Source organism: Pygocentrus nattereri, chromosome 12 (genome assembly GCF_015220715.1).
Source record: "Pygocentrus nattereri isolate fPygNat1 chromosome 12, fPygNat1.pri, whole genome shotgun sequence".
In the NCBI taxonomy this organism is placed as follows: Eukaryota; Metazoa; Chordata; class Actinopteri; order Characiformes; family Serrasalmidae; genus Pygocentrus; species Pygocentrus nattereri.
This window is the reverse complement of record NC_051222.1, coordinates 40,109,226-40,133,647: the sequence shown is the minus strand read 5'-3', so window position 1 is coordinate 40,133,647 and position 24,422 is coordinate 40,109,226. Positions and strand designations below refer to the sequence as shown.

Below are 24,422 nucleotides of genomic sequence, written 5' to 3'. Positions count from 1 at the left end.
CAGCAAGTTCTTGCATCTACCTGTGCATTGTTTCCTGAGCCACTGGCTGTCACACAACCCTAAAACAAACCACATCCATTCATGCTGAACAGTGAACACGGTGTTCCTTTCATCAAATGCTCTTTTTTTCTCGAAGGATAACTGTGGCCACTTTGGCCATATGGTTTTATTTTAACTTCATCTGTCCAGAATGCCTCTGGCTGATGTTTTGCAGACTTCAGACACTGACTTTTGCGATGAGGTCGCAGATAAGGTTTCCTTCTGATGACTTTTCCATGCAGATCATGTTTGCGATGGTCTGTAAAATACTGCCCCACCACAACTGTGTCAGCTAATCCTTCCTGCGGGTCCTTTGCTGTCATAGTGGGGTTTTGCTTTGCCTTTCTGGCCAGCATTTGAGCAGGTCTATTTGAGATTCCAAGATTTTTCCTTGACTTCTACTTCACTTAACTGCCATTTCTGAATGACATTTCTGACAGTGGAACTTGTGAGCTGGACACTCTTTAATGTGTTTTTACAGCCATCTCATGCTTTGCAGGCATCAGTTAGTCTCATTTTCAGATCCTCAGCCAGCTTCTTGGAGGAACTCATGGCTGTTCAATGTTAGCAGAAGTTTTAGAGAGTCAAAGAGTAAATTATGCTCTGGAATTCTCATCTGCTGACAGTTCCTATTGACCTATTAAACTAGTCCTAACAAGTCAATGAGTTAATTAGGTTTATTGTAATTTAATTTTACAGATTTCACCACTGCACACAACACTTACTATTTTTAAGTATTTTGTCCAAGGATTTGGTTGTGTTTATTTCTTTTCTTGTAATTTATACAAAAGAAGCGATAACTGTAACTGTTAAATAAAGATTTGATTTTAAAGATTTTTTCTTCTTTGTATTAGTTAGAACTGTCAACCCTGAAAAAAGCCATGCTATGAACAAGATGATGGCTGAGTGCAACATTAGACTGACAGCTGTGTTTCATTTAGATGAAATGTATCACAATAAATGGATCCTGAAATGTGACTGTAACTGTATTTTTATTTGAAAAGATTTTTGTTAAGACAGCTCTGTTTGTGTTTCCAGAGTAAACCTCTTTAATAATCTTTCTTCTGGTGCGGATCCTGATGCTAGAAAAGCCCTGGTCATCATCACAGATGGAACTCCAACTGATTTTAACACTAAAGATGTTATAAAGAGGTGTGAAGTTAAGCACATCACTCGCTTTGTTATTGGGGTGAGTTCATTAAAGCAGCACACCAAACAATCACACAATGCCTACTAATTTACTGTTTATTGGATTTAACCAAGGCATATAGCTGCATCACAAAGTTTAAATTCAAGAGTTTTTGTCGATTGGCCCTCCCAGTCTTCCATGTGCATTCCTTGTTTTGATTCCTTCCCAGTCTGGCCCCCTTGTTTTCTAACTCCACTCTTGATTGTTTTCCACCTGTGTCCTGTAATCCCTTGTTAGCCCTCTTGTATTTAAGCCCTGTGTCTTTCCTAGGTGTTTGTCAGTCTTTATATTGTATTCTCGCATTTGTTTTGTATGCTAGTGTGTTGTTTTTGTTCATTCTGGCCTGTTTGGAGTTCTGTGTTTACTTTCATCATGTCTGTCCCCCATTCGATCCGTGTTGGCTCTATGACCCTGGACTACGTCGACACCAAGTTTGGATTTGCTCTTAATAAATCTCACTAATAAGTCGCACATGTGGCCGCCTCCTAATTGCTCAGTGTTAGTTTTATTGTCATATGCACAGCAAAAACAGGTAGATACACTGTACAATGTTGGTGCTCCATTCACCAAACACAATCTTAATGAAATCTCAGTAACAGATGTAAACAGTAGTGTTGTGTGCAGTACCAGATGTAAACAGTAGCGTTCTGTGCAGTAACAGATGTAAACAGTAGCGTTCTGTGCAGTAACAGATGTAAACAGTAGCGTTCTGAGCAGTACCAGATGTAAACAGTAGCGTTCTGTGCAGTAACAGATGTAAACAGTAGCGTTCTGTGCAGTAACAGATGTAAACAGTAGCGTTCTGTGCAGTAACAGATGTAAACAGTAGCGTTCTGTGCAGTAACAGATGTAAACAGTAGCGTTCTGAGCAGTACCAGATGTAAACAGTAGCGTTCTGCGCAGTAACAGATGTAAACAGTAGCGTTGTGTACAGTAACAGATGTAAACAGTAGCGTTCTGTGCAGTACCAGATGTAAACAGTAGCGTTGTGTACAGTAACAGATGTAAACAGTAGCGTTCTGTGCAGTACCAGATGTAAACAGTAGCGTTGTGTGCAGTAATAGATGTAAACAGTAGCGTTATGTGCAGTACCAGATGTAAACAGTAGCGTTCTGTGCAGTACCAGATGTAAACAGTAGCGTTCTGTGCAGTACCAGATGTAAACAGTAGCGTTCTGTGCAGTACCAGATGTAAACAGTAGTGTTCTGTGCAGTACCAGATGTAAACAGTAGCGTTGTGTACAGTAACAGATGTAAACAGTAGCGTTCTGTGCAGTACCAGATGTAAACAGTAGCGTTGTGTGCAGTAATAGATGTAAACAGTAGCGTTATGTGCAGTACCAGATGTAAACAGTAGCGTTATGTGCAGTACCAGATGTAAACAGTAGCGTTCTGTGCAGTACCAGATGTAAACAGTGGCGTTCTGTGCAGTACCAGATGTAAACAGTGGCGTTCTGTGCAGTAACAGATGTAAACAGTAGCGTTCTGTGCAGTACCAGATGTAAACAGTGGCGTTCTGTGCAGTAACAGATGTAAACAGTAGCGTTCTGTGCAGTACCAGATGTAAACAGTGGCGTTCTGTGCAGTAACAGATGTAAACAGTGGGGTTCTGTGCAGTAACAGATGTAAACAGTGGGGTTCTGTGCAGTAACAGATGTAAACAGTGGCGTTCTGTGCAGTAACAGATGTAAACAGTGGGGTTCTGTGCAGTAACAGATGTAAACAGTAGCGTTCTGTGCAGTAACAGATGTAAACAGTAGCGTTCTGTGCAGTAACTGATGTAAACAGTAGCGTTCTGTGCAGTACCAGATGTAAACAGTAGCGTTCTGAGCAGTACCAGATGTAAACAGTAGCGTTCTGTGCAGTACCAGATGTAAACAGTAGCGTTGTGTGCAGTACCAGATGTAAACAGTAGCGTTCTGTGCAGTACCAGATGTAAACAGTGGGGTTCTGTGCAGTACCAGATGTAAACAGTAGCGTTGTGTGCAGTACCAGATGTAAACAGTAGCGTTCTGTGCAGTACCAGATGTAAACAGTGGGGTTCTGTGCAGTACCAGATGTAAACAGTAGCGTTCTGTGCAGTACCAGATGTAAACAGTAGCGTTGTGTGCAGTACCAGATGTAAACAGTAGCGTTGTGTGCAGTACCAGATGTAAACAGTAGCGTTCTGTGCAGTACCAGATGTAAACAGTAGCGTTGTGTGCAGTACCAGATGTAAACAGTAGCGTTCTGTGCAGTACCAGATGTAAACAGTGGGGTTCTGTGCAGTAACAGATGTAAACAGTGGCGTTCTGTGCAGTAACAGATGTAAACAGTGGGGTTCTGTGCAGTAACAGATGTAAACAGTGGCGTTCTGTGCAGTACCAGATGTAAACAGTGGCGTTCTGTGCAGTACCAGATGTAAACAGTGGCGTTCTGTGCAGTACCAGATGTAAACAGTAGCGTTGTGTACAGTAACAGATGTAAACAGTAGCGTTCTGTGCAGTACCAGATGTAAACAGTAGCATTCTGAGCAGTACCAGATGTAAACAGTAGCGTTCTGTGCAGTAACTGATGTAAACAGTAGCATTCTGAGCAGTACCAGATGTAAACAGTAGCGTTCTGTGCAGTACCAGATGTAAACAGTAGTGTTGTGTGCAGTACCAGATGTAAACAGTGGGGTTCTGTGCAGTACCAGATGTAAACAGTGGGGTTCTGTGCAGTAACAGATGTAAACAGTGGCGTTCTGTGCAGTAACAGATGTAAACAGTGGCGTTCTGTGCAGTAACAGATGTAAACAGTGGGGTTCTGTGCAGTAACAGATGTAAACAGTAGCGTTCTGAGCAGTACCAGATGTAAACAGTAGCGTTCTGTGCAGTACCAGATGTAAACAGTAGTGTTGTGTGCAGTACCAGATGTAAACAGTAGCGTTCTGTGCAGTAACAGATGTAAACAGTGGCGTTCTGTGCAGTAACAGATGTAAACAGTAGCGTTCTGTGCAGTACCAGATGTAAAAACAGTAGCGTTCTGTGCAGTAACAGATGTAAACAGTAGCGTTGTGTGCAGTACCAGATGTAAACAGTAGCGTTGTGTGCAGTAATAGATGTAAACAGTAGCGTTCTGTACAGTACCAGATGTAAACAGTAGCATTCTGAGCAGTACCAGATGTAAACAGTAGCGTTCTGTGCAGTAACTGATGTAAACAGTAGCGTTCTGTGCAGTAACAGATGTAAACAGTAGCGTTCTGAGCAGTACCAGATGTAAACAGTAGCGTTCTGTGCAGTAACAGATGTAAACAGTAGCGTTGTGTGCAGTAACAGATGTAAACAGTGGGGTTCTGTGCAGTACCAGATGTAAACAGTGGGGTTCTGTGCAGTAACAGATGTAAACAGTGGCGTTCTGTGCAGTAACAGATGTAAACAGTGGGGTTCTGTGCAGTAACAGATGTAAACAGTAGCGTTCTGTGCAGTAACAGATGTAAACAGTAGCGTTCTGTGCAGTACCAGATGTAAACAGTAGCGTTGTGTACAGTAACAGATGTAAACAGTAGCGTTCTGTGCAGTAACAGATGTAAACAGTAGCGTTGTGTGCAGTACCAGATGTAAACAGTAGCGTTGTGTACAGTAACAGATGTAAACAGTAGCGTTCTGTGCAGTAACAGATGTAAACAGTAGCATTCTGTGCAGTACCAGATGTAAACAGTAGCGTTCTGTGCAGTAACAGATGTAAACAGTAGCGTTCTGTACAGTACCAGATGTAAACAGTAGCGTTCTGTGCAGTAACAGATGTAAACAGTAGTGTTGTGTGCAGTACCAGATGTAAACAGTAGCGTTGTGTGCAGTACCAGATGTAAACAGTAGCGTTGTGTGCAGTACCAGATGTAAACAGTAGCGTTGTGTGCAGTAACAGATGTAAACAGTAGCGATGTGTGCAGTAACAGATGTAAACAGTAGCGTTCTGTGCAGTAATAGATGTAAACAGTGGCGTTCTGTGCAGTAACAGAAGTAAACAGTAGCGTTCTGTGCAGTACCAGATGTAAACAGTAGTGTTGTGTGCAGTACCAGATGTAAACAGTAGCGTTCTGTGCAGTACCAGAAGTAAACAGTAGCGTTCTGTGCAGTAACAGATGTAAACAGTAGTGTTGTGTGCAGTACCAGATGTAAACAGTGGGGTTCTGTGCAGTACCAGAAGTAAACAGTAGTGTTGTGTGCAGTACCAGATGTAAACAGTAGCGTTCTGTGCAGTACCAGATGTAAACAGTAGCGTTCTGTGCAGTACCAGAAGTAAACAGTAGTGTTGTGTGCAGTACCAGAAGTAAACAGTAGTGTTGTGTGCAGTACCAGATGTAAACAGTAGCGTTCTGTGCAGTACCAGATGTAAACAGTAGCGTTCTGAGCAGTAACAGATGTAAACAGTAGTGTTGTGTACAGTAACAAATGTAAACAACCTCACATACAAACAATGTGTGACAAGGAAAAGACTGAAAACAGGGGGTACATAAGACATACAGGGACAAGAGACAAGAGACAGTTGGGAATCATGAAGGGAAGAGGAAATGAACAGACCTTAGGTGAGGAGCATTATGTGAGGAGGAGCAAGGAGGACAAAAAATGCCCAAACAAATGCAGGAACCTTGATGTCCTGAATGAGACAAGAGGGAAGATACAGAAGAAGAGCCAAGTCGGAGAAAGAAAATAAACAAGCAGCAGCACATGGGCAACAGGGCAGGAAAGCAACACCGATGAGAGCAGGGCAGACATTACAGGACCCCGCCTCCAAATGTACAGCTCCTACGGAACAAAATCAAAAGCCCTTGCCACAGGAGCTCAGAAGGAGGAGGGACCATAACTAGGTACAAGGCCTAGACTGAGAGTTGGACAGAAAACTACACAAGACACTGGACAGGAGAATCAGACAGGACACGACACTGAACAAGTGACTCTGGACAGAGGACTGGACCAATGGCTGGACAAACATCCTCAGGTGCAGGCTGGGCTGCTTTGACATCCTTGGGTGCAGGCAGACATGCAGCAATGACCAGATGGAAAGATGGAAATACTGATTGAACATTATTTGTTCTACAGTATAAAAAAAAAAAAAGATAAACCATGTTTATAATAACGGGATGACTAGGCCTTCCGTCCTCAGCAGGCCCTGTGACACAAATCATATATGTTTAGCCTTGCACTAAAAATGTGCTTGAAGTTCAGAACTCAATGCTTTTTAGTCCAGGACCCTCCCTCAGTAACGAGCTCACCCAACAGAAATTCATAATCAACGTTAGTCTCCCCTCTGGAACTGTATTAGAGCCCCTAGGCCTAAGAGACCCTGACTCAAACATTTTTTTCCCAAAGGTCATTCCAATTGTTAAACATGGTTCTTGAGAAATTCGCTTTGAAGCTTAGATATGTCATGTAGTACAACAGCAGCTCAATTGTCCTTGTGTTTTCACTAAATGAAGCAGGAAATCTTCTGCTGTTATCTACCCATCACCACATTGCAGTGAACGTTTTTGTCTTTAACAGGTGGGGAACGTAGACATAAAAAAGCTCAGAATTTTTTCTTCAGCTCCCAAAGAAAATAACACATTCCAGATTGATGACTACAGTGGGCTGGAAGGACTTTTGGATAAGCTGCAAAATAAGATCTACAACATTGAAGGTATCAGGAAAAGTACAAGTACAGAGCTTTATAGCTCACATGAAGCAGCACTGTAGTGCGTATATGAGATTATGACTGTATCTAAGAATACCTAGAAGGCCTTTTTTGTTTGTTTTTTTTGTTTTTCTGCTTTTAATGCACTTCAAAAGGTTTTGTGAAATCAGCTGAAGTGTCCTAATAAATCCTGTATTTCCCTTGTTCAGGAGATCAGAGTGGTGGACACCGGGAATGGACAAAGGAGTTGTCTCAAAGTGGCTTCAGCGCCGTCTATGATAAAGTATAACTAAACATATTCCAGCCTCAGTGCCTCAAAATAACTATCACTAAATCTATTGATCTCCTGTTTCTGCTAGCATAAATCTTTAAAATGAGAAAAAAAATTCTAGCATTTTCCCCCTCATAACTCCAACAGATATAAAGAACATCAGAAATCTCACCAAGAACACAGCGAAAGAAAGTGTCTGGATATTTTCAACAATATGGGAGGCAAATTTTTTCAATTATTCTGACAAAAACTTTTAAATAAACTCTAAGGTTCATTCTAATTACAAAATGTTTTAAATGGTAATGTGTAAAGCTTAGTACACTTGAAATCATTGCCCCAGCCTCTCAAAATGCCTGTGCATGGACCTGTACTATTTTTTTAATTTGATGCACTCAAAAAAGACTTTCACATTACTTTTTTCTGTAGAATCTATAATTAATGAGTGAATCATACACTACAATAGTGATGTTTGTCTCTCTTTATGTAAAATATTGTGACAACAAAACATTCAAATGAGATGAGATGTATTTTTGTCATTGCTGAATAGAGTCATTTTTTAATGGCAGTAAAATGTTACTAAACTTTTTATTACTACTAAAATAGCCAATAAAAGACAACTACTAATAATTTTCTATATTACAGACATGTTTACACTAATCTAACATGCAGTGATATCATGTAACATGCTCTTTAAATTTGCTGCTTCTATTTTTCTGCAGGATGTTCTGGTTCTGGGAGCGGTTGGATCAAATAAATGGCGTGGAATGCTTTATGAAGTTGGAGCCACAGAAGTAGAAATCAAAGACCCAAAGCTGAACAACGACTCCTACATGGGTACATTATACTATATATATGCCTTTGATTAGTAGTTTACTGTATGTATTTGCTTTGTGTAGTAGAACTGGTTCTAAACCCAGTCATCAGGCCCCCAAGACAATCCACATTTTTCCTTCATCACTATGTGTTGCAGATTGGGTTCCGCTGTGGTAGAACATTTTCTACCACTTCTGTGATTTCTTGGTTGCTTTTTGTTACATTATAATGTTATGTGCTTTGTGATTGTTGTGGTGTGTTTATGTAGAAATGTGTGGTTAAATGGCCAAAACCCAAAGTTTTATTATGCACTTCTCCACCTAAGAATAGCTCAGCCAGTTTTTACTGGTAGTTACTGAAAAATAAGCCTTAATATGTACTAAGCTGGGATTTTAAGGTGTTAAAAGCGTACTTACTATTACTACTAATACTTTTTAACATTGCTGGTCTGTTTAGGTTACTCCACAGCAGTTGGACTGAGAGGTAAAGTCTCTCTTCTGTTCTCTGGAGCTCCAAGGTCCAATTACAATGGTCAGGTCACTCTCTTCAGGAAGCAGAACACATGGGATATCACCACCAGAGTCAAAGGAGAACAGGCCAGTAACTCAAAGAACTCAACCTTCACTTATTCTTGTATTGCTTTTATATTATATTGTCTCTCAGCTGATTCTGGACCATAAACAATCCCTCTGCAGGTCGGCTCATACTTTGGTGCATCTCTCTGTTTGCTGGACCTGGACTCGGATGGTGAAACTGACTTTCTTGTGGTTGGAGCTCCTCTGTACTACCAGGCTCAGCCACGAAGAGAAGGCAGGATGTACGTCTACAGGCTCACAAATGAGGTACAGTACAGTCTTCCTCTACAGCTACAATGTCCTTTGGGTTTTTCAATCACACCTCAAAATATTTGATTTGTGTTAAAATATGTACGTGTTTAATGTTGAAATAGTTTCCTATGATCAGTAGATTTACATTATACTTCTGTTAAAAATTTGTGGACAAATACCCTCTGTTGTACACAGTTTAATATGGTTACTTTATCCAGGACCACTCTCCTGTCTTGAGATGGAGTGCTAGCAGTCTAGAGAAATGGTCAGTGATAATACTCATCTTGCTTGTTTGATGACTTAAGAACTAAAATGGTCAGATCTTGAGGTACCATTGGGTACCGTGGGTAATTTTCCTCTTTTATAGTCTTGATCCAGGTTGCTCTCCCTTAAATATTTGAAGAACTTGATTCTTGAATATTTGGTCTATCTGATGCTGGAATGACACTGGGGCCTCAGAGCCCACCGAGCATGAACTGGAACAAACCACTGCTGTGTCCTTGTCCACTCCTTCATAGGGACTTACCAGTAACCTTTAAAGAGGTTTACTATGAACCTGTCTCTTACAATCCTTTCCAGAAGATTGAAGATCTTGGCCATTGATACAGGAAAATTATGGATCCTGGCCCATCATCTTTGAGGAGAAAGTTCATTAAATTCACTGTGCCTGGGGCAAAAGCAAGGATGTTGCTGGAGTGCAGCCCCTTACCTTTCTAGGCCTTGAAGAGGTTAATCTGGTATTTCAGTTTTTCCTTGTCTTTGGTTCACCTAATATGTCTCAGGGCCCACTTTCTTGGTGATGTGTAGGGGTCTTCTGCTTTTGCTTGCTGGTGGTAGAGTGTAGAGAGTAAGACTCTGTATTATGGAGCAAATGTTCACTGGCAGAAATGCTTGTGATACCAGATCTTTCTGCACCTTAATGGCTCTCTATAGTACATAGTCAACTGCACCTTTCCCTGTTACATGACCCTTTTGTTTGCTCCCAGCCCAGAGGTTCTGATTGACCATACATCAGCTCAAATGGTAAGAATCCTGTGAACACGTCAGGGAACTTTTTGTAGGTGAACAAAAGAACAAACCAAACAAACAAAGACAATAGAATTGTTCCTCACTCCTCCTGGCTTTTGTCAGCTAGTCCTGCGGATTGTCCTCCTCTTTGAAGATCAGAACTGTGTGTCGTCATCATGTCATCATAAATTATATACATTGTCCAGAGTCATTTCTTTTTTTGTCTTCTCTTGTGGTCCAACAAAGTCTAGGATATTCCTTTCAAAAGGAGCAATATTTATTTGGAATAGACTACTGTGAGATGGCATCATTGTACTGACTTCTGGCTGTGAAAACAAGAACATTGTCCTGAGTGCCTTACAAATGGGATGGGTTGAGTAAAATTAATGTACTAGAAAATGGTACCACAGACTTTGGCTGTTCTTATTAGATAGGGGATTACATTGTGGATGGTATCATTTGAATGTAGCACTTGTGTTCTGGTACTACCGATTTCACATTTCCTAAAGTGTCTTCATCATAGTGTCAGACCATTTAAGAATAGTAATATCTCAGTGTAACTCCCACATCAGCTCTACCCCCACAGCCTTAGGTACCTCCAGCAGTGTACAATATGTCACTGATTTCATGTCTTCATGAGACCTTTGACTTTAAGCAGCTTGTTATACAGGTGAGTAATCCGAGATGATACTCCTGCAAGCTTCTTGCACACTGTTGTATATAATCAAATAATTCTGGGGGAAAATGATCTCTTTTGACTTTGAGCCCCTGGACTCAAACAGAGCTCTTGTGGACTGCCTATTCTTCACCAACATTGGCAACCCTAATGAACCCTAATGTTCCACTCAGGTCCTGGTGTTGTCGTACCTCCATGGTTGCAGCAGCGCAGGTCTCATTGTTGTCCCCTTCCATGCCTTGGGGTATTGTATAGATGATCTGGCAGTTTATTTTCCATCTTCTGGCTCCTGCTCTCATTCCTGTGGCTTTGACTGCATCCATTTGCTGGAAAGACCTTATTTAATATGTCTATGTGCGTAATTGCTCAGACCTCATAGCCTGGAACCACTCAGAGTAGGTCTAGCTTGACATCAAACTTCTAGCAGCATGCATCTCAGGCAATGACTCATTCATACATTCCTATATAATTCAGTAACTCTTTACTGTTGGCCTGTGTTTGTAAGATTATGGGTCACCTATGTAAGCACGCCAAGACACAAACAAACATGCATAAACATGTATCTCAATTTGTCAGAAAAGTTGTATTCATCAGGTTGCATGTCTAGTTGACAGTCATTGACTGATGTATTTCTGACATTAGGTTGTGTCATTTAGACTGGTTGAACAAATGAGCATTTTCTGTGGCCCTTAGGTAAATAGAATTGAATATTTATGAGACTTAAATCACATCATTATATATATATATATATATATATATATATATATATATATATATATATATATATATATATATATATATATATATATATATATATATGTGATTTTTTATTAAATATAAAATTAAATTGATATATTTAAAATATACACAAAATCTAAAGAAAATATACAAAAATATAGTGAAATATACACAAAACAAAGACAATATACACAAGACATAGACAGTATACATTTTAAAGTGACTTGAGTGACTGTGTTGTTCTTTAAAGTGGCTTAGTGTTAAGGTGTTATTGTCCATAGAGATGATATGATACAAAGTGACTGATTAAAAATGGTATTTGGGGAAGGACCCACAGCTTCACAGCTTGTTCAGAAGCCTGACAGCCTGTGGGTTGAAACTGTTCATTAGCCGGGTTGTTCTAGCCTGGTTGCTGCGGAATCTTCTGCCTGTGTGCTGGGTGGCTTCTGTCTGACCAGATCTCTCTGACCTTCCTGAGGCAGCAGGACTGGTACATGTCCTGTAAGGCTGGTAGTTTGTTGCCTATGATGGCTTCTGCCATCCTCACCACTCCTCTAAGGGCCTTGCGGTTGCAGGTGGTGCAGCTGCTGTACCAGACAGTGATGCAGCCCGTGAGGATGCTCTCTATGGTGCACATTGGTGAGGATCTGAGGAGGCAAACCAAACTTCCTGAGCCTGAGCAGGAAGAAGAAATGCTGACGGGCAGATCTCACAATAGTGTTGGTGTGGTGGGTCCAAGTGAGGTCATCAGTGAGGTGTATGCAGAGGAACTTCACACTGCTGACTCTCTCCACTTCAGCTCCACTGATGGACAGGGGAGAGTGACCACCCCTCTGAAGCTTCATGTAGTCCACAATCATCTCCTTTGTTTTGCTGATGTTGAGACAGAGATTGTTGTCATGGCTCCACTCTGACAGAGTGCTGACCTTGTCTCTGTAGGCTGTTTCATCTCCATCAGTGATGAGGCCTAGGATGGTGGTGTCATCTGCAAACTTGATGATGTTAGACGTGTGTTTGGCTGCAGTCATGTGTGTACAGGGAGTACAGGAGGAGGCTGAGCACACATCCCTGGGGAGTCCGTGTGCTCAGAGTCAGTGTGGAAGAGAAGCTGTTCCCAACTTTTACCACCTGGGGTCTGCTCATCAGGAAGCCCGGTTTCCAGCTGCAGAGATGAGAGTTCAAACCCAAGTCTGTGAGTTTAGGAATGAGTTTGGCAGGGATGATTGTGTTGAATGCTGAGCTGTAATCTATGAACAGCATTCTCACAAATGTGTTCTTTCTGTCCAGGTGTGTGAGAGCAGTGTGTATCGTTAGTGCAGTGGCATCGTCTGTGGATCTGTTGGAGCAGTATGCAAATTGGTGAGGGTCCATGGTGGCTGGAAGTATTGAGCAGATGTGAGCTTTGACCAGCCGCTCAAAGCACTTCATCACTGTAAATGTCAGGGCAACAGGGTGGTAGTCATTCAGGCAGGTGACAGACGATTCCTTGGGGACTGGAACAATTGTGGTTTCCTTAAAGCACTTGGGAATCACTGACAGTCTTAAGGAGAGGTTAAAGACATCAGTGAAAACCTCAGCCAGCTGGTTGGCACATGCTTTAAGTACCTGGCTGTGGATGCTGTCGGGACCGGGTGCCTTGTGTGGGTTAACTGTCCTGAAGGATCTCACCACCTCAGACAGGGGAATGGCTAGAGCGTAGCTCTCCTCATCTGCTGGGAGTTTCTCAGCAGGTGAGGTGTTAGTTGCCTCAAAACGAGCATAATGAGCATTAAGATAATCTGCAAGTGAGGAGGAAGAGCCCCCATCACAGATCACACCTACTTTGTAGTCAGTAATGGTGCGCAGGCCACTCCACATACATCTGAGATCAGAGCCAAGAGAGTTAGATTCCACTCTGTCCCTGTAACTCCTTTTGGCCAGCTTGATGGTCCTTTGAAGGTCATATCTGGCCTTCTTGTAGCTAGCCGGGTCACCAGAGTTGTAGGCAGCAGCCTGAGCTCTTATTTTGGCTTGAACCTCAGTGTTGATCCAGGGTTTCTGGTTGCAAAATGATCTGACATTGATTTTTGGTACAATGTCTTCAGTGCCTTTACTGATGTAGCTTGTGATGGAGTGTATTCATTGATGTCTGTGCCAGGCGCAGAAGTTCTTGTAGTGTGAAGATGGCCTCCTCACTCCATTGATAGACTGATCTGAGAACCAGTTTTGCCCATTTAAGTCTTTGTATGTGGGCAGGAGAAGAATAGAAGTGTGATCAGCTTTGCCGAAGGCAGGGCGGAGGAGGGGTTTGTAACTATCCTTGATTGTGGTGTAGCAGTGGTCAAGAGTCTGTTCACCTCAGGTGGGAAATTTAATGTGCTGGTAGTATTAGGGCAGAACCTTCTTCAAGTTTGCCCTTTTAAAGTCCCCAACCACAAAAAAAGCAGCTTCAGGGAGAACGTTCTCCAGTCCATTAATAGTTGCTTACAAAAGTCACATGCATTGGAGGTTATCTGTCTCAGGTGGGATGTAGACAGTAGTGAGGATGACAGAGCTAAGTAATAATAAGTAACAACTTGAGAAAAATCTTTGCCACTTGACAAGTGTTATGTCAAATTGACATCAAGGCTTTCAAAAGCAGCCTTTATGTAAGACAATGTGACAAACAAGGAGTGTAAACTTCAACGTGTTTATGCAGGTTTAAGCCAGTTGTTTTGATGTAAAAAGCATGTCTTAAGCCTTCGTGAATGTCATGCCTTATGAACACCTACAGTGTTACCAATAATCTAAGACAATGGTAGTTGGTAACAGTTCCAGTTATGTGTTGCCCTTTTCTCTGTCCTTAGATGGAACTGGAGAAGGTCCTGGAGGTGTCTGACTGTGTTCAGGGCCAGTTTGCAGCTACTGTAACATCTGTAGCAGATCTGAATGGAGATGAGCTGCAGGATATAGCTGTTGGAGCTCCACTGGAGGACAGTGGTAAAGGAGCCGTCTACATCTATCTTGGGAACCGCACACAGGGTATACGTCCCAATTACAGCCAGGTACATCCCAAAAACGCAACACAAGGCATAAACCGTTCTCCCAGTACATCCAGTTACACCCCAGGTGCAAAGCACAGTATGTCTCCAACTTCACAAGAAGTGTTAGCCTAATTGTGCCAAATATAGCCTACACAAAAGGAACTTCTTATGTCTTTAAATCTACAATTATAGTTTTACCATCTAATAGAATTAAAGTCTAAAGTTGAATTATCATGTTTTGTGCATAGATATAGAGTCTTTCAAGAAAAATCAACAATATTTTTCCACACTCACTGCATAATATAACTATATAGAGAAAGAAAATACAGTAATTCTAAGCTGGTGAGGATAAATTGAAGGATATAATGTTTTATATATAATATATATATATATATATATATATATATATATATATATATATAAAAAATGGCGGTCAAGAAGAGTGTAGTAGTTTGTTGGTATGATGTAGTGGGAAGACCTCTGCCCTCCATTGTGCAGACTGTGGTTCAATCGTCCTCCTGGGCAAGCACTATACTAAAAATGGTCCTTGGGCAAGATTCCTAACACTACAGTGCTGTGCAGAAGTATTTGCTCCCTTCTCTATTTCTGCATATGGTAACAATTTACAGTTCTCTTCCTCAGTTTATAAAAGTAACTAAGCAGGAACTAAGCGGGAATGAATGAGTTGTGCTGCATTAACATGTAAGTAACTACTCTTAACTACCAAGGACCACTAGTTAACTACTCAATTAGTAATAGTGAACTAATGGTTAGGGTAGTTCACTATTAACTAATCAATAACTACTTAATCTCACAGAGAATTACTTAGTAACTCTGGTTTCTTAGAATACTCATAGTATACTTTCTTAGAATACTCATAAATTATCAATCAATTTAATGTTATTTGCTCAATAGCTGAAACATACAAGGTTCCTGCTGAACTTAACTGATGTAGTGTATTCCAACACTTGTAACAATAGTGAAATACACTTCATAGTGCGCAGTCTCTACAATAGAATGGATTATATCCTCCTTTTCTATTCACAGAAACAGGTATGCTCAGAGATGCCTGGGGCATCACACCACACCATTGACTTGTGTCCCTCATGTGTATGTTTTGATCTGAAACCATAAAATGCTAATTCACATACTCATATTTGGCAGTGTGTACCAATTTGCACATCAGCCTACAAATGGGAAAACTGCTTAACCACTTCAGAATTCAGTCTGCTTACGTCTCATCTTTACAAAAGAAAACACCATTCTTTTCTGCAGGAGCATTGTGTTACAGTGTTTATTCTGAACAGTAGTTCTCCTTTAAAGTCCTTTTGAGGGCATGGTCAGTTGAAGAGAGGACTCATAGAAATATCTGACTGTTTGTGTCCTGCCTTAAAATAATCACTTGGCTCTACGTATTACCAAGTGATTATGTAGTTACTGTCTGTTAGATAATGATTGAGGTGTTGCTGTTCTTCATTAGGAGCTAATGATGATCAGGAACAATGTAAAGTGAAGCACATGGTAACTCACTTTTAATGAACTGGATTTAATGATGACCAGGAGCAGTATTATAAAGTGAAACACATGGTAACTCATTACTAATGAACTAGGAGTTAATGATGATCAGGAACAGTATTATAAAGTGAAACACATGGTAACTCATTACTAATGAACTAGGAGTTAATGATGATCAGGAACAGTATTATAAAGTGAAACACATGGTAACTCATTACTAATGAACTAGGAGTTAATGATGATCAGGAACAGTATTATAAAGTGAAACACATGGTAACTCATTACTAATGAACTAGGAGTTAATGATGATCAGGAACAGTATTATAAAGTGAAGCACATGGTAACTCATTACTAATGAACTAGGAGTTAATGATGATCAGGAACAGTATTATAAAGTGAAGCACATGGTAACTCATTACTAATGAACTAGGAGTTAATGATGATCAGGAACAGTATTATAAAGTGAAACACATGGTAACTCATTACTAATGAACTATGAGTTAATGATGATCTGGAATTATTATTATAAAGTGGAATACATGGTAACTCACTAATAATGAACTATGAGTTAATGATGATCTGGAAAAATATTATAAAGTGGAACACATGGTAACTCACTAATAATGAACTATGAGTTAATGATGATCTGGAAAAATATTATAAAGTGGAATACATGGTAACTCACCATTAATGAAGTAGGAGTTAATGATAATCAGGACCAGCATTATAAAGTGATATTCATTAAAAAGTCAAATCCCCTGAACGAATGATGTACTGCAGTACAAAAAATATTAATAAACAAATTAAGTAATAAAGTAAGAGTAAATAAATTGAGTCCTTTTTTATTCATAAACAGTCCAAATGTGAAACATCTCTGAGTTAGATGTCTATGTCACTGAAAAATATTACACCCAAACAAAATTAAATCAAAATCTGTCATTACTACTGAAGTTCACTAGAATGCACTCATAACAGAACATCAGCAGCAGTTTTAGGTTTAATAAAACACTAACATGCTTATAATTCTGAAGCAATAAAATAAAACAGACATTATACAAAAAGGCCAAGTATCAGGCGGTCTTCTCCTAAAAAAACATTCTTTATTTTTCATCCAAGTACTTTAAATATGCACTCATTTAAGTGCATTGTGGTCAATGCACATTAGCAAGTCTTCTATCACCATAACCCACTAATACTACTGATGGTGATGAGGATGTTTTTTTTATTACTGTAGTATTAGTGTTAGTAATAGTATAACTACATAGAAATTTGTGCATATCAAATAATAAACATTTTAGTATTCTGTTTACTTAAATAAACTCACATTTAACAGTATAATTGCAAAGGACTCATGATAACACTGACATTTCTGTTAAGCACAAACTAACACAACGGACTCAACACTAATGTAGAGACACAGTTAGCTGACTTGCTATCTAATCAGAGCTAAGTAGGTTTGATCTTGTTTTACTGTGTTACTTCAGAATTAGAAAAGTCTTAGAAAAAGTTGTTTTCAAACAAATAAATGCACATCTTATATCAAACAGTCAGGTTTTCGTTTCAACCATAGTACAGACACAGCATTGATTCATGTTATGAATGACCTCAGGCTCAGCACTGATGTGCAAAATCTTTGTTTTTGTTTTATTAGATCTTAGTGCAGCCTTTGATACTGTTGACCACAATATTTTACTCCAGCATCTTGAATGCTGAGTCTGCCTCTCTGTCACAGTTTTAGAATGGTTTAAATCATATTTAAGTAATAGACAGTTCATGGTGTCACTTGGAAATCATTCATCAAAAAGACATGCCATTTCTTGTGAAGTCCCCCAAAGTTCAGTCTTAGGGCCTTTGCTTTTCTCTTTGTACATGCTGGCATGCTACAGTTGATTGCAGTTGTTGCTCCTGAGGGCTTGATGGTATAAGATACCTAGTAATTTTGCCTAAGAAGTGGAGAGGGGTTCAGTATCAGAAAATCTTCAGTGTTGTGTGTCAAAGAAAATTTGTTGAAGGTCTGAAGCATGATAGTGGATTGAGGTGGGTGAATTGTGAAGCACTTTTTCTTGGCATGAGGGAAACAACAGATGCTACCACTCCAGTTGATTCATCAAGGAGAATGAGAGAAGGCAAAAGAAACTCATGATGCTTTGGAGTATTCCAGGTCATCTCTATCATTGGCATTAAGTGGTGGAATGTGTGGCAGGAAGCCAAGGCTGATATAAACTACCAGACTACCACAGGCTATGCTACCACAGTCTAAGACTGTATTGATCTTGAGGGCAAGTCAAGATAACTGGTATCTCAGTTTCTGCAATATGGAATGATCTCTTTAAAGACTATGAGAGGTAATTTGAAATGACTGGAAACTAAAATTAATTTGGAGAGCACTTTGCACAGAATGAGTCCAGCTTCATTTGCATGTTCATATGTTGATAGTAAAGGAAAAAGGAGAAGGATGCAGGTCAAAGGGCAGTTAAGAAGATAGATTAGCTGATACACTTCTGATGATTACTGATGCATGTGTCAGTAAAACTGTTTGCATTTGTAGCGAATCCTGGCTCGGACGATTTCTGAGAATCTGCAGCAGTTTGGTGTGGCGATTGATGGTGTCATGGACATGGAAGGAGATGGACTTACAGATATTGCGGTGGGAGCACGAGGGACGGTGATGCTGCTAAAGTAAGAACAACTAAGCAGAAAAATAATTAAATATTTTACTTATTAAGAAACAACCAACTGATCCAACTACATCACCTTAACACGGTTAAATAAACAGGCCGCTTATCTGAGCCAGCAGATGGTTGTGTATCTTTGAATACAATAATTTGTGGAAAAACAATGTAGAATTAAAAATGTTTGCTGAAGTTACATAAAGTGTAAAGTGTATTTATGTGTGAAGAACACATAAATAAATACTTTTATTTTGCCTCAATCTTGCCTCACGTTGAGGAGGCAATTGTTTTTGTGTAAACTGTGTCTCTGATGTGTTCCTGTGAAGACTTTCTGTAGCTCAGTTAGTGATACCTGTGATGTGTCTGGTTCTTTCAGGGCTCGACCTGTTCTGTCTGTTTCTGCCCACCTCAAATTCTCCCCCTCTGAAATCAGCCTCGACAACTTTGACTGCCTGGCCCAAATTGATGACCCAATAGAGGCTGTTACCCTCAGCGCCTGCTTCAGTGTGGAAGAGAAAACCCAAAGCACGGGTATGCTAACCCTGACTGCAGCTAAATAGTGCCAAAAGCACAAATACGATCACTTAGTACACAGAACAATAGACAAATAATGCTCACCAGGGGCCGGCTGCACCAACAGGTCTGAGATGGTCTTAACAGCTAATTTGGTCATAGATAAAATGTAAGAGAGGACTTTGTAACAATCTGACCAAACTCAGCAGTTACTAATAAAATCCGAACACTAATTTGATGAGAAAAAAACATGAGCACCAGAATCCCACAGAGCTAGCATGAGTTTTACTTAATATTCCCCAGAACACACAACACACTCAGACAACACCCTAACAACAACAGCAACAAAGTAAAAAGAAATGCGGAAAAACAGTTAAATATATGATCTGCTATGTCCATTGGGTGGAGTAAGGTAATCCAGAGAATGTCCAGAGGTCTAGCGAATCCAATAAAAAAAAATAATCAAACAGCAACCATAGTCCAAGCAAACAAAATACCCAAAAATCAAAACAGGGTCCAGCAAGGCAAAGAAACACAGGAATGAGCTCACCCAGTTCCTTAAGGTATCTCCACAGTTAGAGGGGGATCCAATCATCAAGGACAAAGATGAGTAGAATAAGGAGTTAAAGATTTTTATGGCTTGATTAGCAACAATCCACCAGGCCACTATTCCCCAACCTTGACCCTCCATGAAATGGCTGCCCCACTTCACTTTCCTGTTCCCAAACCAAGGTTTAAATTCAAAATAAGAGCCCCCCCACACCCCCCCCCCACAACCCCCCCCCCCCCACCTTTGGGGAAACATTTCCCAAACAAAAATGATGGAAAACGAAACATAATAAAAATACCATAAATAGGATAAGGCCACAACTCCTATCAGAACATCCCAGTGAGAAGACATAAAGGAAATCAAGGAATTTTCTGTGGGGTAACCTAACACTACCTGAAACCTATGTTAGTGTTAGTCATTAGACATAGGTGTTCCACAGGTCCCCTTATGTGGTGGCATCACATCTTTATGCCAACTAAGGCAGATCTTAGCTGTGAACATTGAAGTAAAAATCTATATAACCATGGTGGTGACTAAACAAGACTACTGTGTGTGAATACCTGCTACTGGCAAAAGCAGAGGTGATTTCACCAAGATCGAAACTTGCATATTGATCAAGTTATTGCTTCTGCTTAAAGTCACAGTGATTGATAAAGAGCTTAACAGCTTAAATAGAACAATCAACATGAGCTGGTTCAGGAGAACTGTATTTAAAAGAACAGCGTTTCTCATCTTTTTTCAACAGTGACATTCCAAAAATGTATGCAGGGGAGAGCTGGGCACAACCTAACACATTGTGTTTTTTTTTTTTTCATTTTTATACAAGCAACATAAACATCACTGGTAAAACTGAATCTTTCAACTATCTAGCATTTACTGTTGAAGTACAATTCCACCCAAAATGAGGGAAGTGCAGTGTTCCAGTTTAGCCCTTAGGTGGGTTCCCTCTAACAGACAGAGGGTCAGTAAGTCTGATCAATCAGGGACAGACAGACAGACCAACTGATAGACACACACATCAGATTATATATGAACACTGAGTCTGTGTGTCAAACAATAGCCATGTTTACATGCATCCTGATAATCCATTAATAATCTGACTAATAGATCAATCGGAATAGAATACGTCTATGTAAACACCTCAGTCAGAATAGTCTAGTCTGATTGATGCCATTCGGAATACAATTTCTATCTGATTGATCGAGGTGAGTAATCCTGTAAATAATCTGGTAAATAGAAGAATAATATCCGTGTAAATGCCTGTATCCGATTACGTTCCCTATCGGAAAGTTTAAGTCCGTTCTGCTTGTGCATCGTGTTACCGTGAGAGTTTATACCGTTCAACACGCTGGAGCAGAAACTGGACTGCAGAGGAGACGAAGTTCATGCTCTGATCTTTAAAAGACGGCGATGCGACGGATGTTCCAACTTATGTGTCTTAGAGCACGACGTCTTCCTCTCACCGCTTCCTTTATAAGTACATGTAAAGGACATTTTTCTGAGTCTGACGTCAGTTTAAAGCAGTTAAAAACATAAATGCGCCAACTGGAATCTCATCTCACGCCGACTGGACCTCACGTGATGTTTGCTGTCATGGTAACGTCTACTCTAAGCGCTACTCCACGCATGCACGTCATTTTGTATTGGATTACTTGTAGTGAGCATGTAAACGAAGATTTTCATCAGATTGTTGAATAGAGTGAGCATATAAACACCTCAGTCTGAATCTGTCCATCAGTCAATCAGATTGGCACAAATCTTTGCATGTAAATACAGCCACTAACAGATTTATTGTTTGTCCAGTGAAGGACAGCGAATCAAAACGTCACACATCAGTAAAGTATGAACACTGCTTCTGAGTAATGACAGCTTTACCTGCTGATAAAGTCAATTTCATTAAGAAACTCATTTAAAACCAAAATACTCACACCTGAAAGACACTAATAAAGCAGAAAGTCCCTGTTTTCAGACATTTCTCTGTTTCAGTTTAAAATCTGTGTAAACTGGAACTAAAAGACTCAATGTCCTTTATCAGTCTGTATGTACTGAAGGTGTCTGTGCTGTAACGCTGTGTAAGAACTAACCTCGCAGTGTGGAGGCCGGACTGAAGCCCAGCTGCACTTGCTGTGAGCTTGTCAACTGCTTCAAAATTGTGCAGATTCATAGGGAACTAGATGGTGATTAAAGTAATATAAGGTTTTGTGATTTACCCAAACAGCTCAGTAATCAAAGAAAATTATCTTGAAAGAAATGACTAACATGCAGTGGCAACACTCTTTGGCTCAGATCTCTTTAAAACGCTGACCAATCTCTCTGAATTTTGGTGGGAGACCATGTCTAGGAAATGTGGTAATGTGGCCAGAAGCTCACAATGACTGACCTTCTATCACAACATACAGGTCTGTTGTTAATTTGTGCTCCTCTACTGTTCATCCACAGAAGTGTGCCAGGGACTTAACAAGCAGCTGAGAAAGTTTCTACCTGGCACAATGCGCAGCAGCGCTCTGACAAACAAACAGTTTACTTATTTAAAGTGATGATAACAGCTTAGAAAGGCTGAAAAGGCTAGGCTAAAATACACTGCATGCTCACAGCGTAGCATGAAAGGTACTTTTATGTTAAAATTCAGCTTGTGTCCTGTTGGTGCAACCAGCCTCAGGAACAACATTTCTTCATTAAAAGTTCATTTTAATCATGAACTTAACCTTTTTCTGTTTCTCTTAGGGGCAGTGAGCAGGGGTCTGAACGTGTCTTACGAGGTCAGAGCAGACCCTGTGAGACAATGGAGTAGAGCATTTTTCATCAAGAAAGATAAAACATCCAGAAGTCTCCTAAGTTCTGTGCTACTGGACTCACCTTATTCCTGCTTCAACCACACTGTCTACATGCCAGTATGTGACTCTGTCATCTAACTCAGAAAGTCCCAACCCTGATTCTCAAGGTCTACCATCCGTTTTAAAACCTCATCCTAATCTGTTACCTAAAATGTTTCCGTAGACCTGGATTCATCAGAGCAGAGTTTTAGCTAAATTCTCCTTTAACTCCAGGATCAGGGTTGGAACTCCTGATCTAACCACACTGTTTACATAAACACTGCTGATGTAATCTCTCCGTCATGATCTACTAGTCAAATTGTCTTCCTGTTTCAGAGCTGTGTGAAGGACACAGTGTCTCCTGTGTTGATCCGGTTGAACTTCTCCCAGGCTGAGCAGCAGCCAAGCAGCTCCAATGCTATCCTTAACATTGACAGCAGAACAACTGCTAATGTGGAGGTGAGCCATATTTCAATGTCAATCAAGTCTCAGACTGTAGATGATGAAGTTTCACCTGGTCCAGAGCCACCATTGTGCAATCAGCCCTCCTTCCGCTGCGGTTTCGCCCTGTTGGGGTCATCAAAAGTGTGGATAGAACAAAGTGGCAAGGACTCTAGTGAGTCCTCAGAGTGTACCACACCTCCAAGATCAAACTCTTACTATAAACCTACTGTAAATATTCAAGCATTCAAACGAAAGTGGCTTTATTGAGTTACTGATTCAAGTGCATCCCTAGTTATGTACTGTTTTTAAATTAAAGCAAATTATGGTGGAAAATAAGTATTTGGTCAATAACAAAAGTTCTTCTCAATACTTTGTTATATATCCTTTGTTGGCAATGACAGAGGTCAAACGTTTTCTGTAAGTCTTTACAAGGTTGACACACACCGCTGCTGGTATGTTGGCCCATTCCTCCATGCAGAGCAGTGATGTTTTGTGGCTGTCGGCGGGCAACACAGACTTTCAACTCCCTCCAAAGGTTTTCTGTGGGGTTGAGATCTGGAGACTGGCTAGGCCACTCCAGGACCTTGAAATGCTTCTTACGAAGCCACTCCTTTGTTGCCCTGGCAGTGTGCTTGGGATCATTGTCATGCTGAAAGACCCAGCCACGTTTCATCTTCAATGCCCTTGCTGATGGAAGGAGGTTTGCACTCAAAATCTCACAGTACATGGCCCCATTCATTCTTTCATGTACACGGACCAGTCATCCTGGTCCCTTTGCAGAGAAACAGTCCCAAAGCATGATGTTGCCACCCCCATGCTTCACAGTTGGTGTGGTGATCTTTGGATGCAACTCAGCATTCCCTCTCCTCCAAACACGACGAGTTGTGTTTGTACCAAACAGTTCTACTTTGGTTTCATCTGACCATATGACATTCTCCCAATGCTCTTCCGGAACATCCAAATGCTCTCTTGCAAACTTCAGACGCGCCTGGATATGTACTGGCTTAAGCAGGGGGCACGTCTGGGACTGCAGGATCTGAGTCCCTGGCGGTGTCGTGTGTTACTGACAGTAGCCTTTGTAACGTTGGTCCCAGCTTTCTGCAGGTCATTCACTAGGTCCCAGGTGTGGTTCTGGGATTTCTGCTCACCGTTCTTGTGATCATTTTGACCCCACAGGCTGAGATCTTGCGTGGAGCCCCTGATCGAGGGAGGTAGGTCTTGTAGGTCTTCCATTTTCTGATTATTGCCACAGTAGATTTCTTCACACCAAGCTGCTTGCCTATTGCAGATTCAGTCTTCCCAGCCTGGTGCAGGTCTACAATCTTGTTTCTGGTGTCCTTCAACAGCTCTTTGGTCTTCACCATAGTGGAGTTTGGAGTGTGACTGTTTGAGGTTGTGGGCAGGTGACTTTTATACAGAAAACGAGGTCAAACAGGTTCCATTAATACAGGTAATGAGTGGAGGACAGAGGAGCCTCTTAAAGAAGAAGTTACAGGTCTGTGAGAGCCAGAAATCTTGCTTGTTTGTAGGTGACCAAATATTTATTTTCCACCATTATTTGCAAATAAATTCTTTAAAAATCAGAGAATGTGATTTTCTGAATTTTTTGAGGTCTACCTATGATGTCAATTACAGGCCTCTCTCATCTTTTTAAGTGGGAGAACTTGCACAATTGGTGACTGACTAAATACTTTTTTCCCCACTGTAACTAGCTGAGTT

General features: G+C 40.6%; 1 protein-coding gene across 1 annotated transcript in view; it reads left to right on the top strand.

The window, feature by feature from the left end:
* zmp:0000001082 (integrin alpha-D) overlaps positions 1-24,422 on the top strand; it is a 63,698-nt gene that overhangs the window by 27,408 nt on the left and 11,868 nt on the right. The window contains exons 8-18 of the mRNA XM_017684450.2: positions 1,078-1,228; positions 6,732-6,867; positions 7,071-7,144; positions 7,852-7,966; positions 8,402-8,541; positions 8,641-8,787; positions 14,020-14,217; positions 18,260-18,390; positions 18,760-18,914; positions 22,171-22,337; positions 22,596-22,718. Coding sequence (XP_017539939.1) covers positions 1,078-1,228; positions 6,732-6,867; positions 7,071-7,144; positions 7,852-7,966; positions 8,402-8,541; positions 8,641-8,787; positions 14,020-14,217; positions 18,260-18,390; positions 18,760-18,914; positions 22,171-22,337; positions 22,596-22,718 — 1,537 coding nt within the window. The remainder of the gene's footprint in view (positions 1-1,077; positions 1,229-6,731; positions 6,868-7,070; positions 7,145-7,851; positions 7,967-8,401; positions 8,542-8,640; positions 8,788-14,019; positions 14,218-18,259; positions 18,391-18,759; positions 18,915-22,170; positions 22,338-22,595; positions 22,719-24,422) is intronic.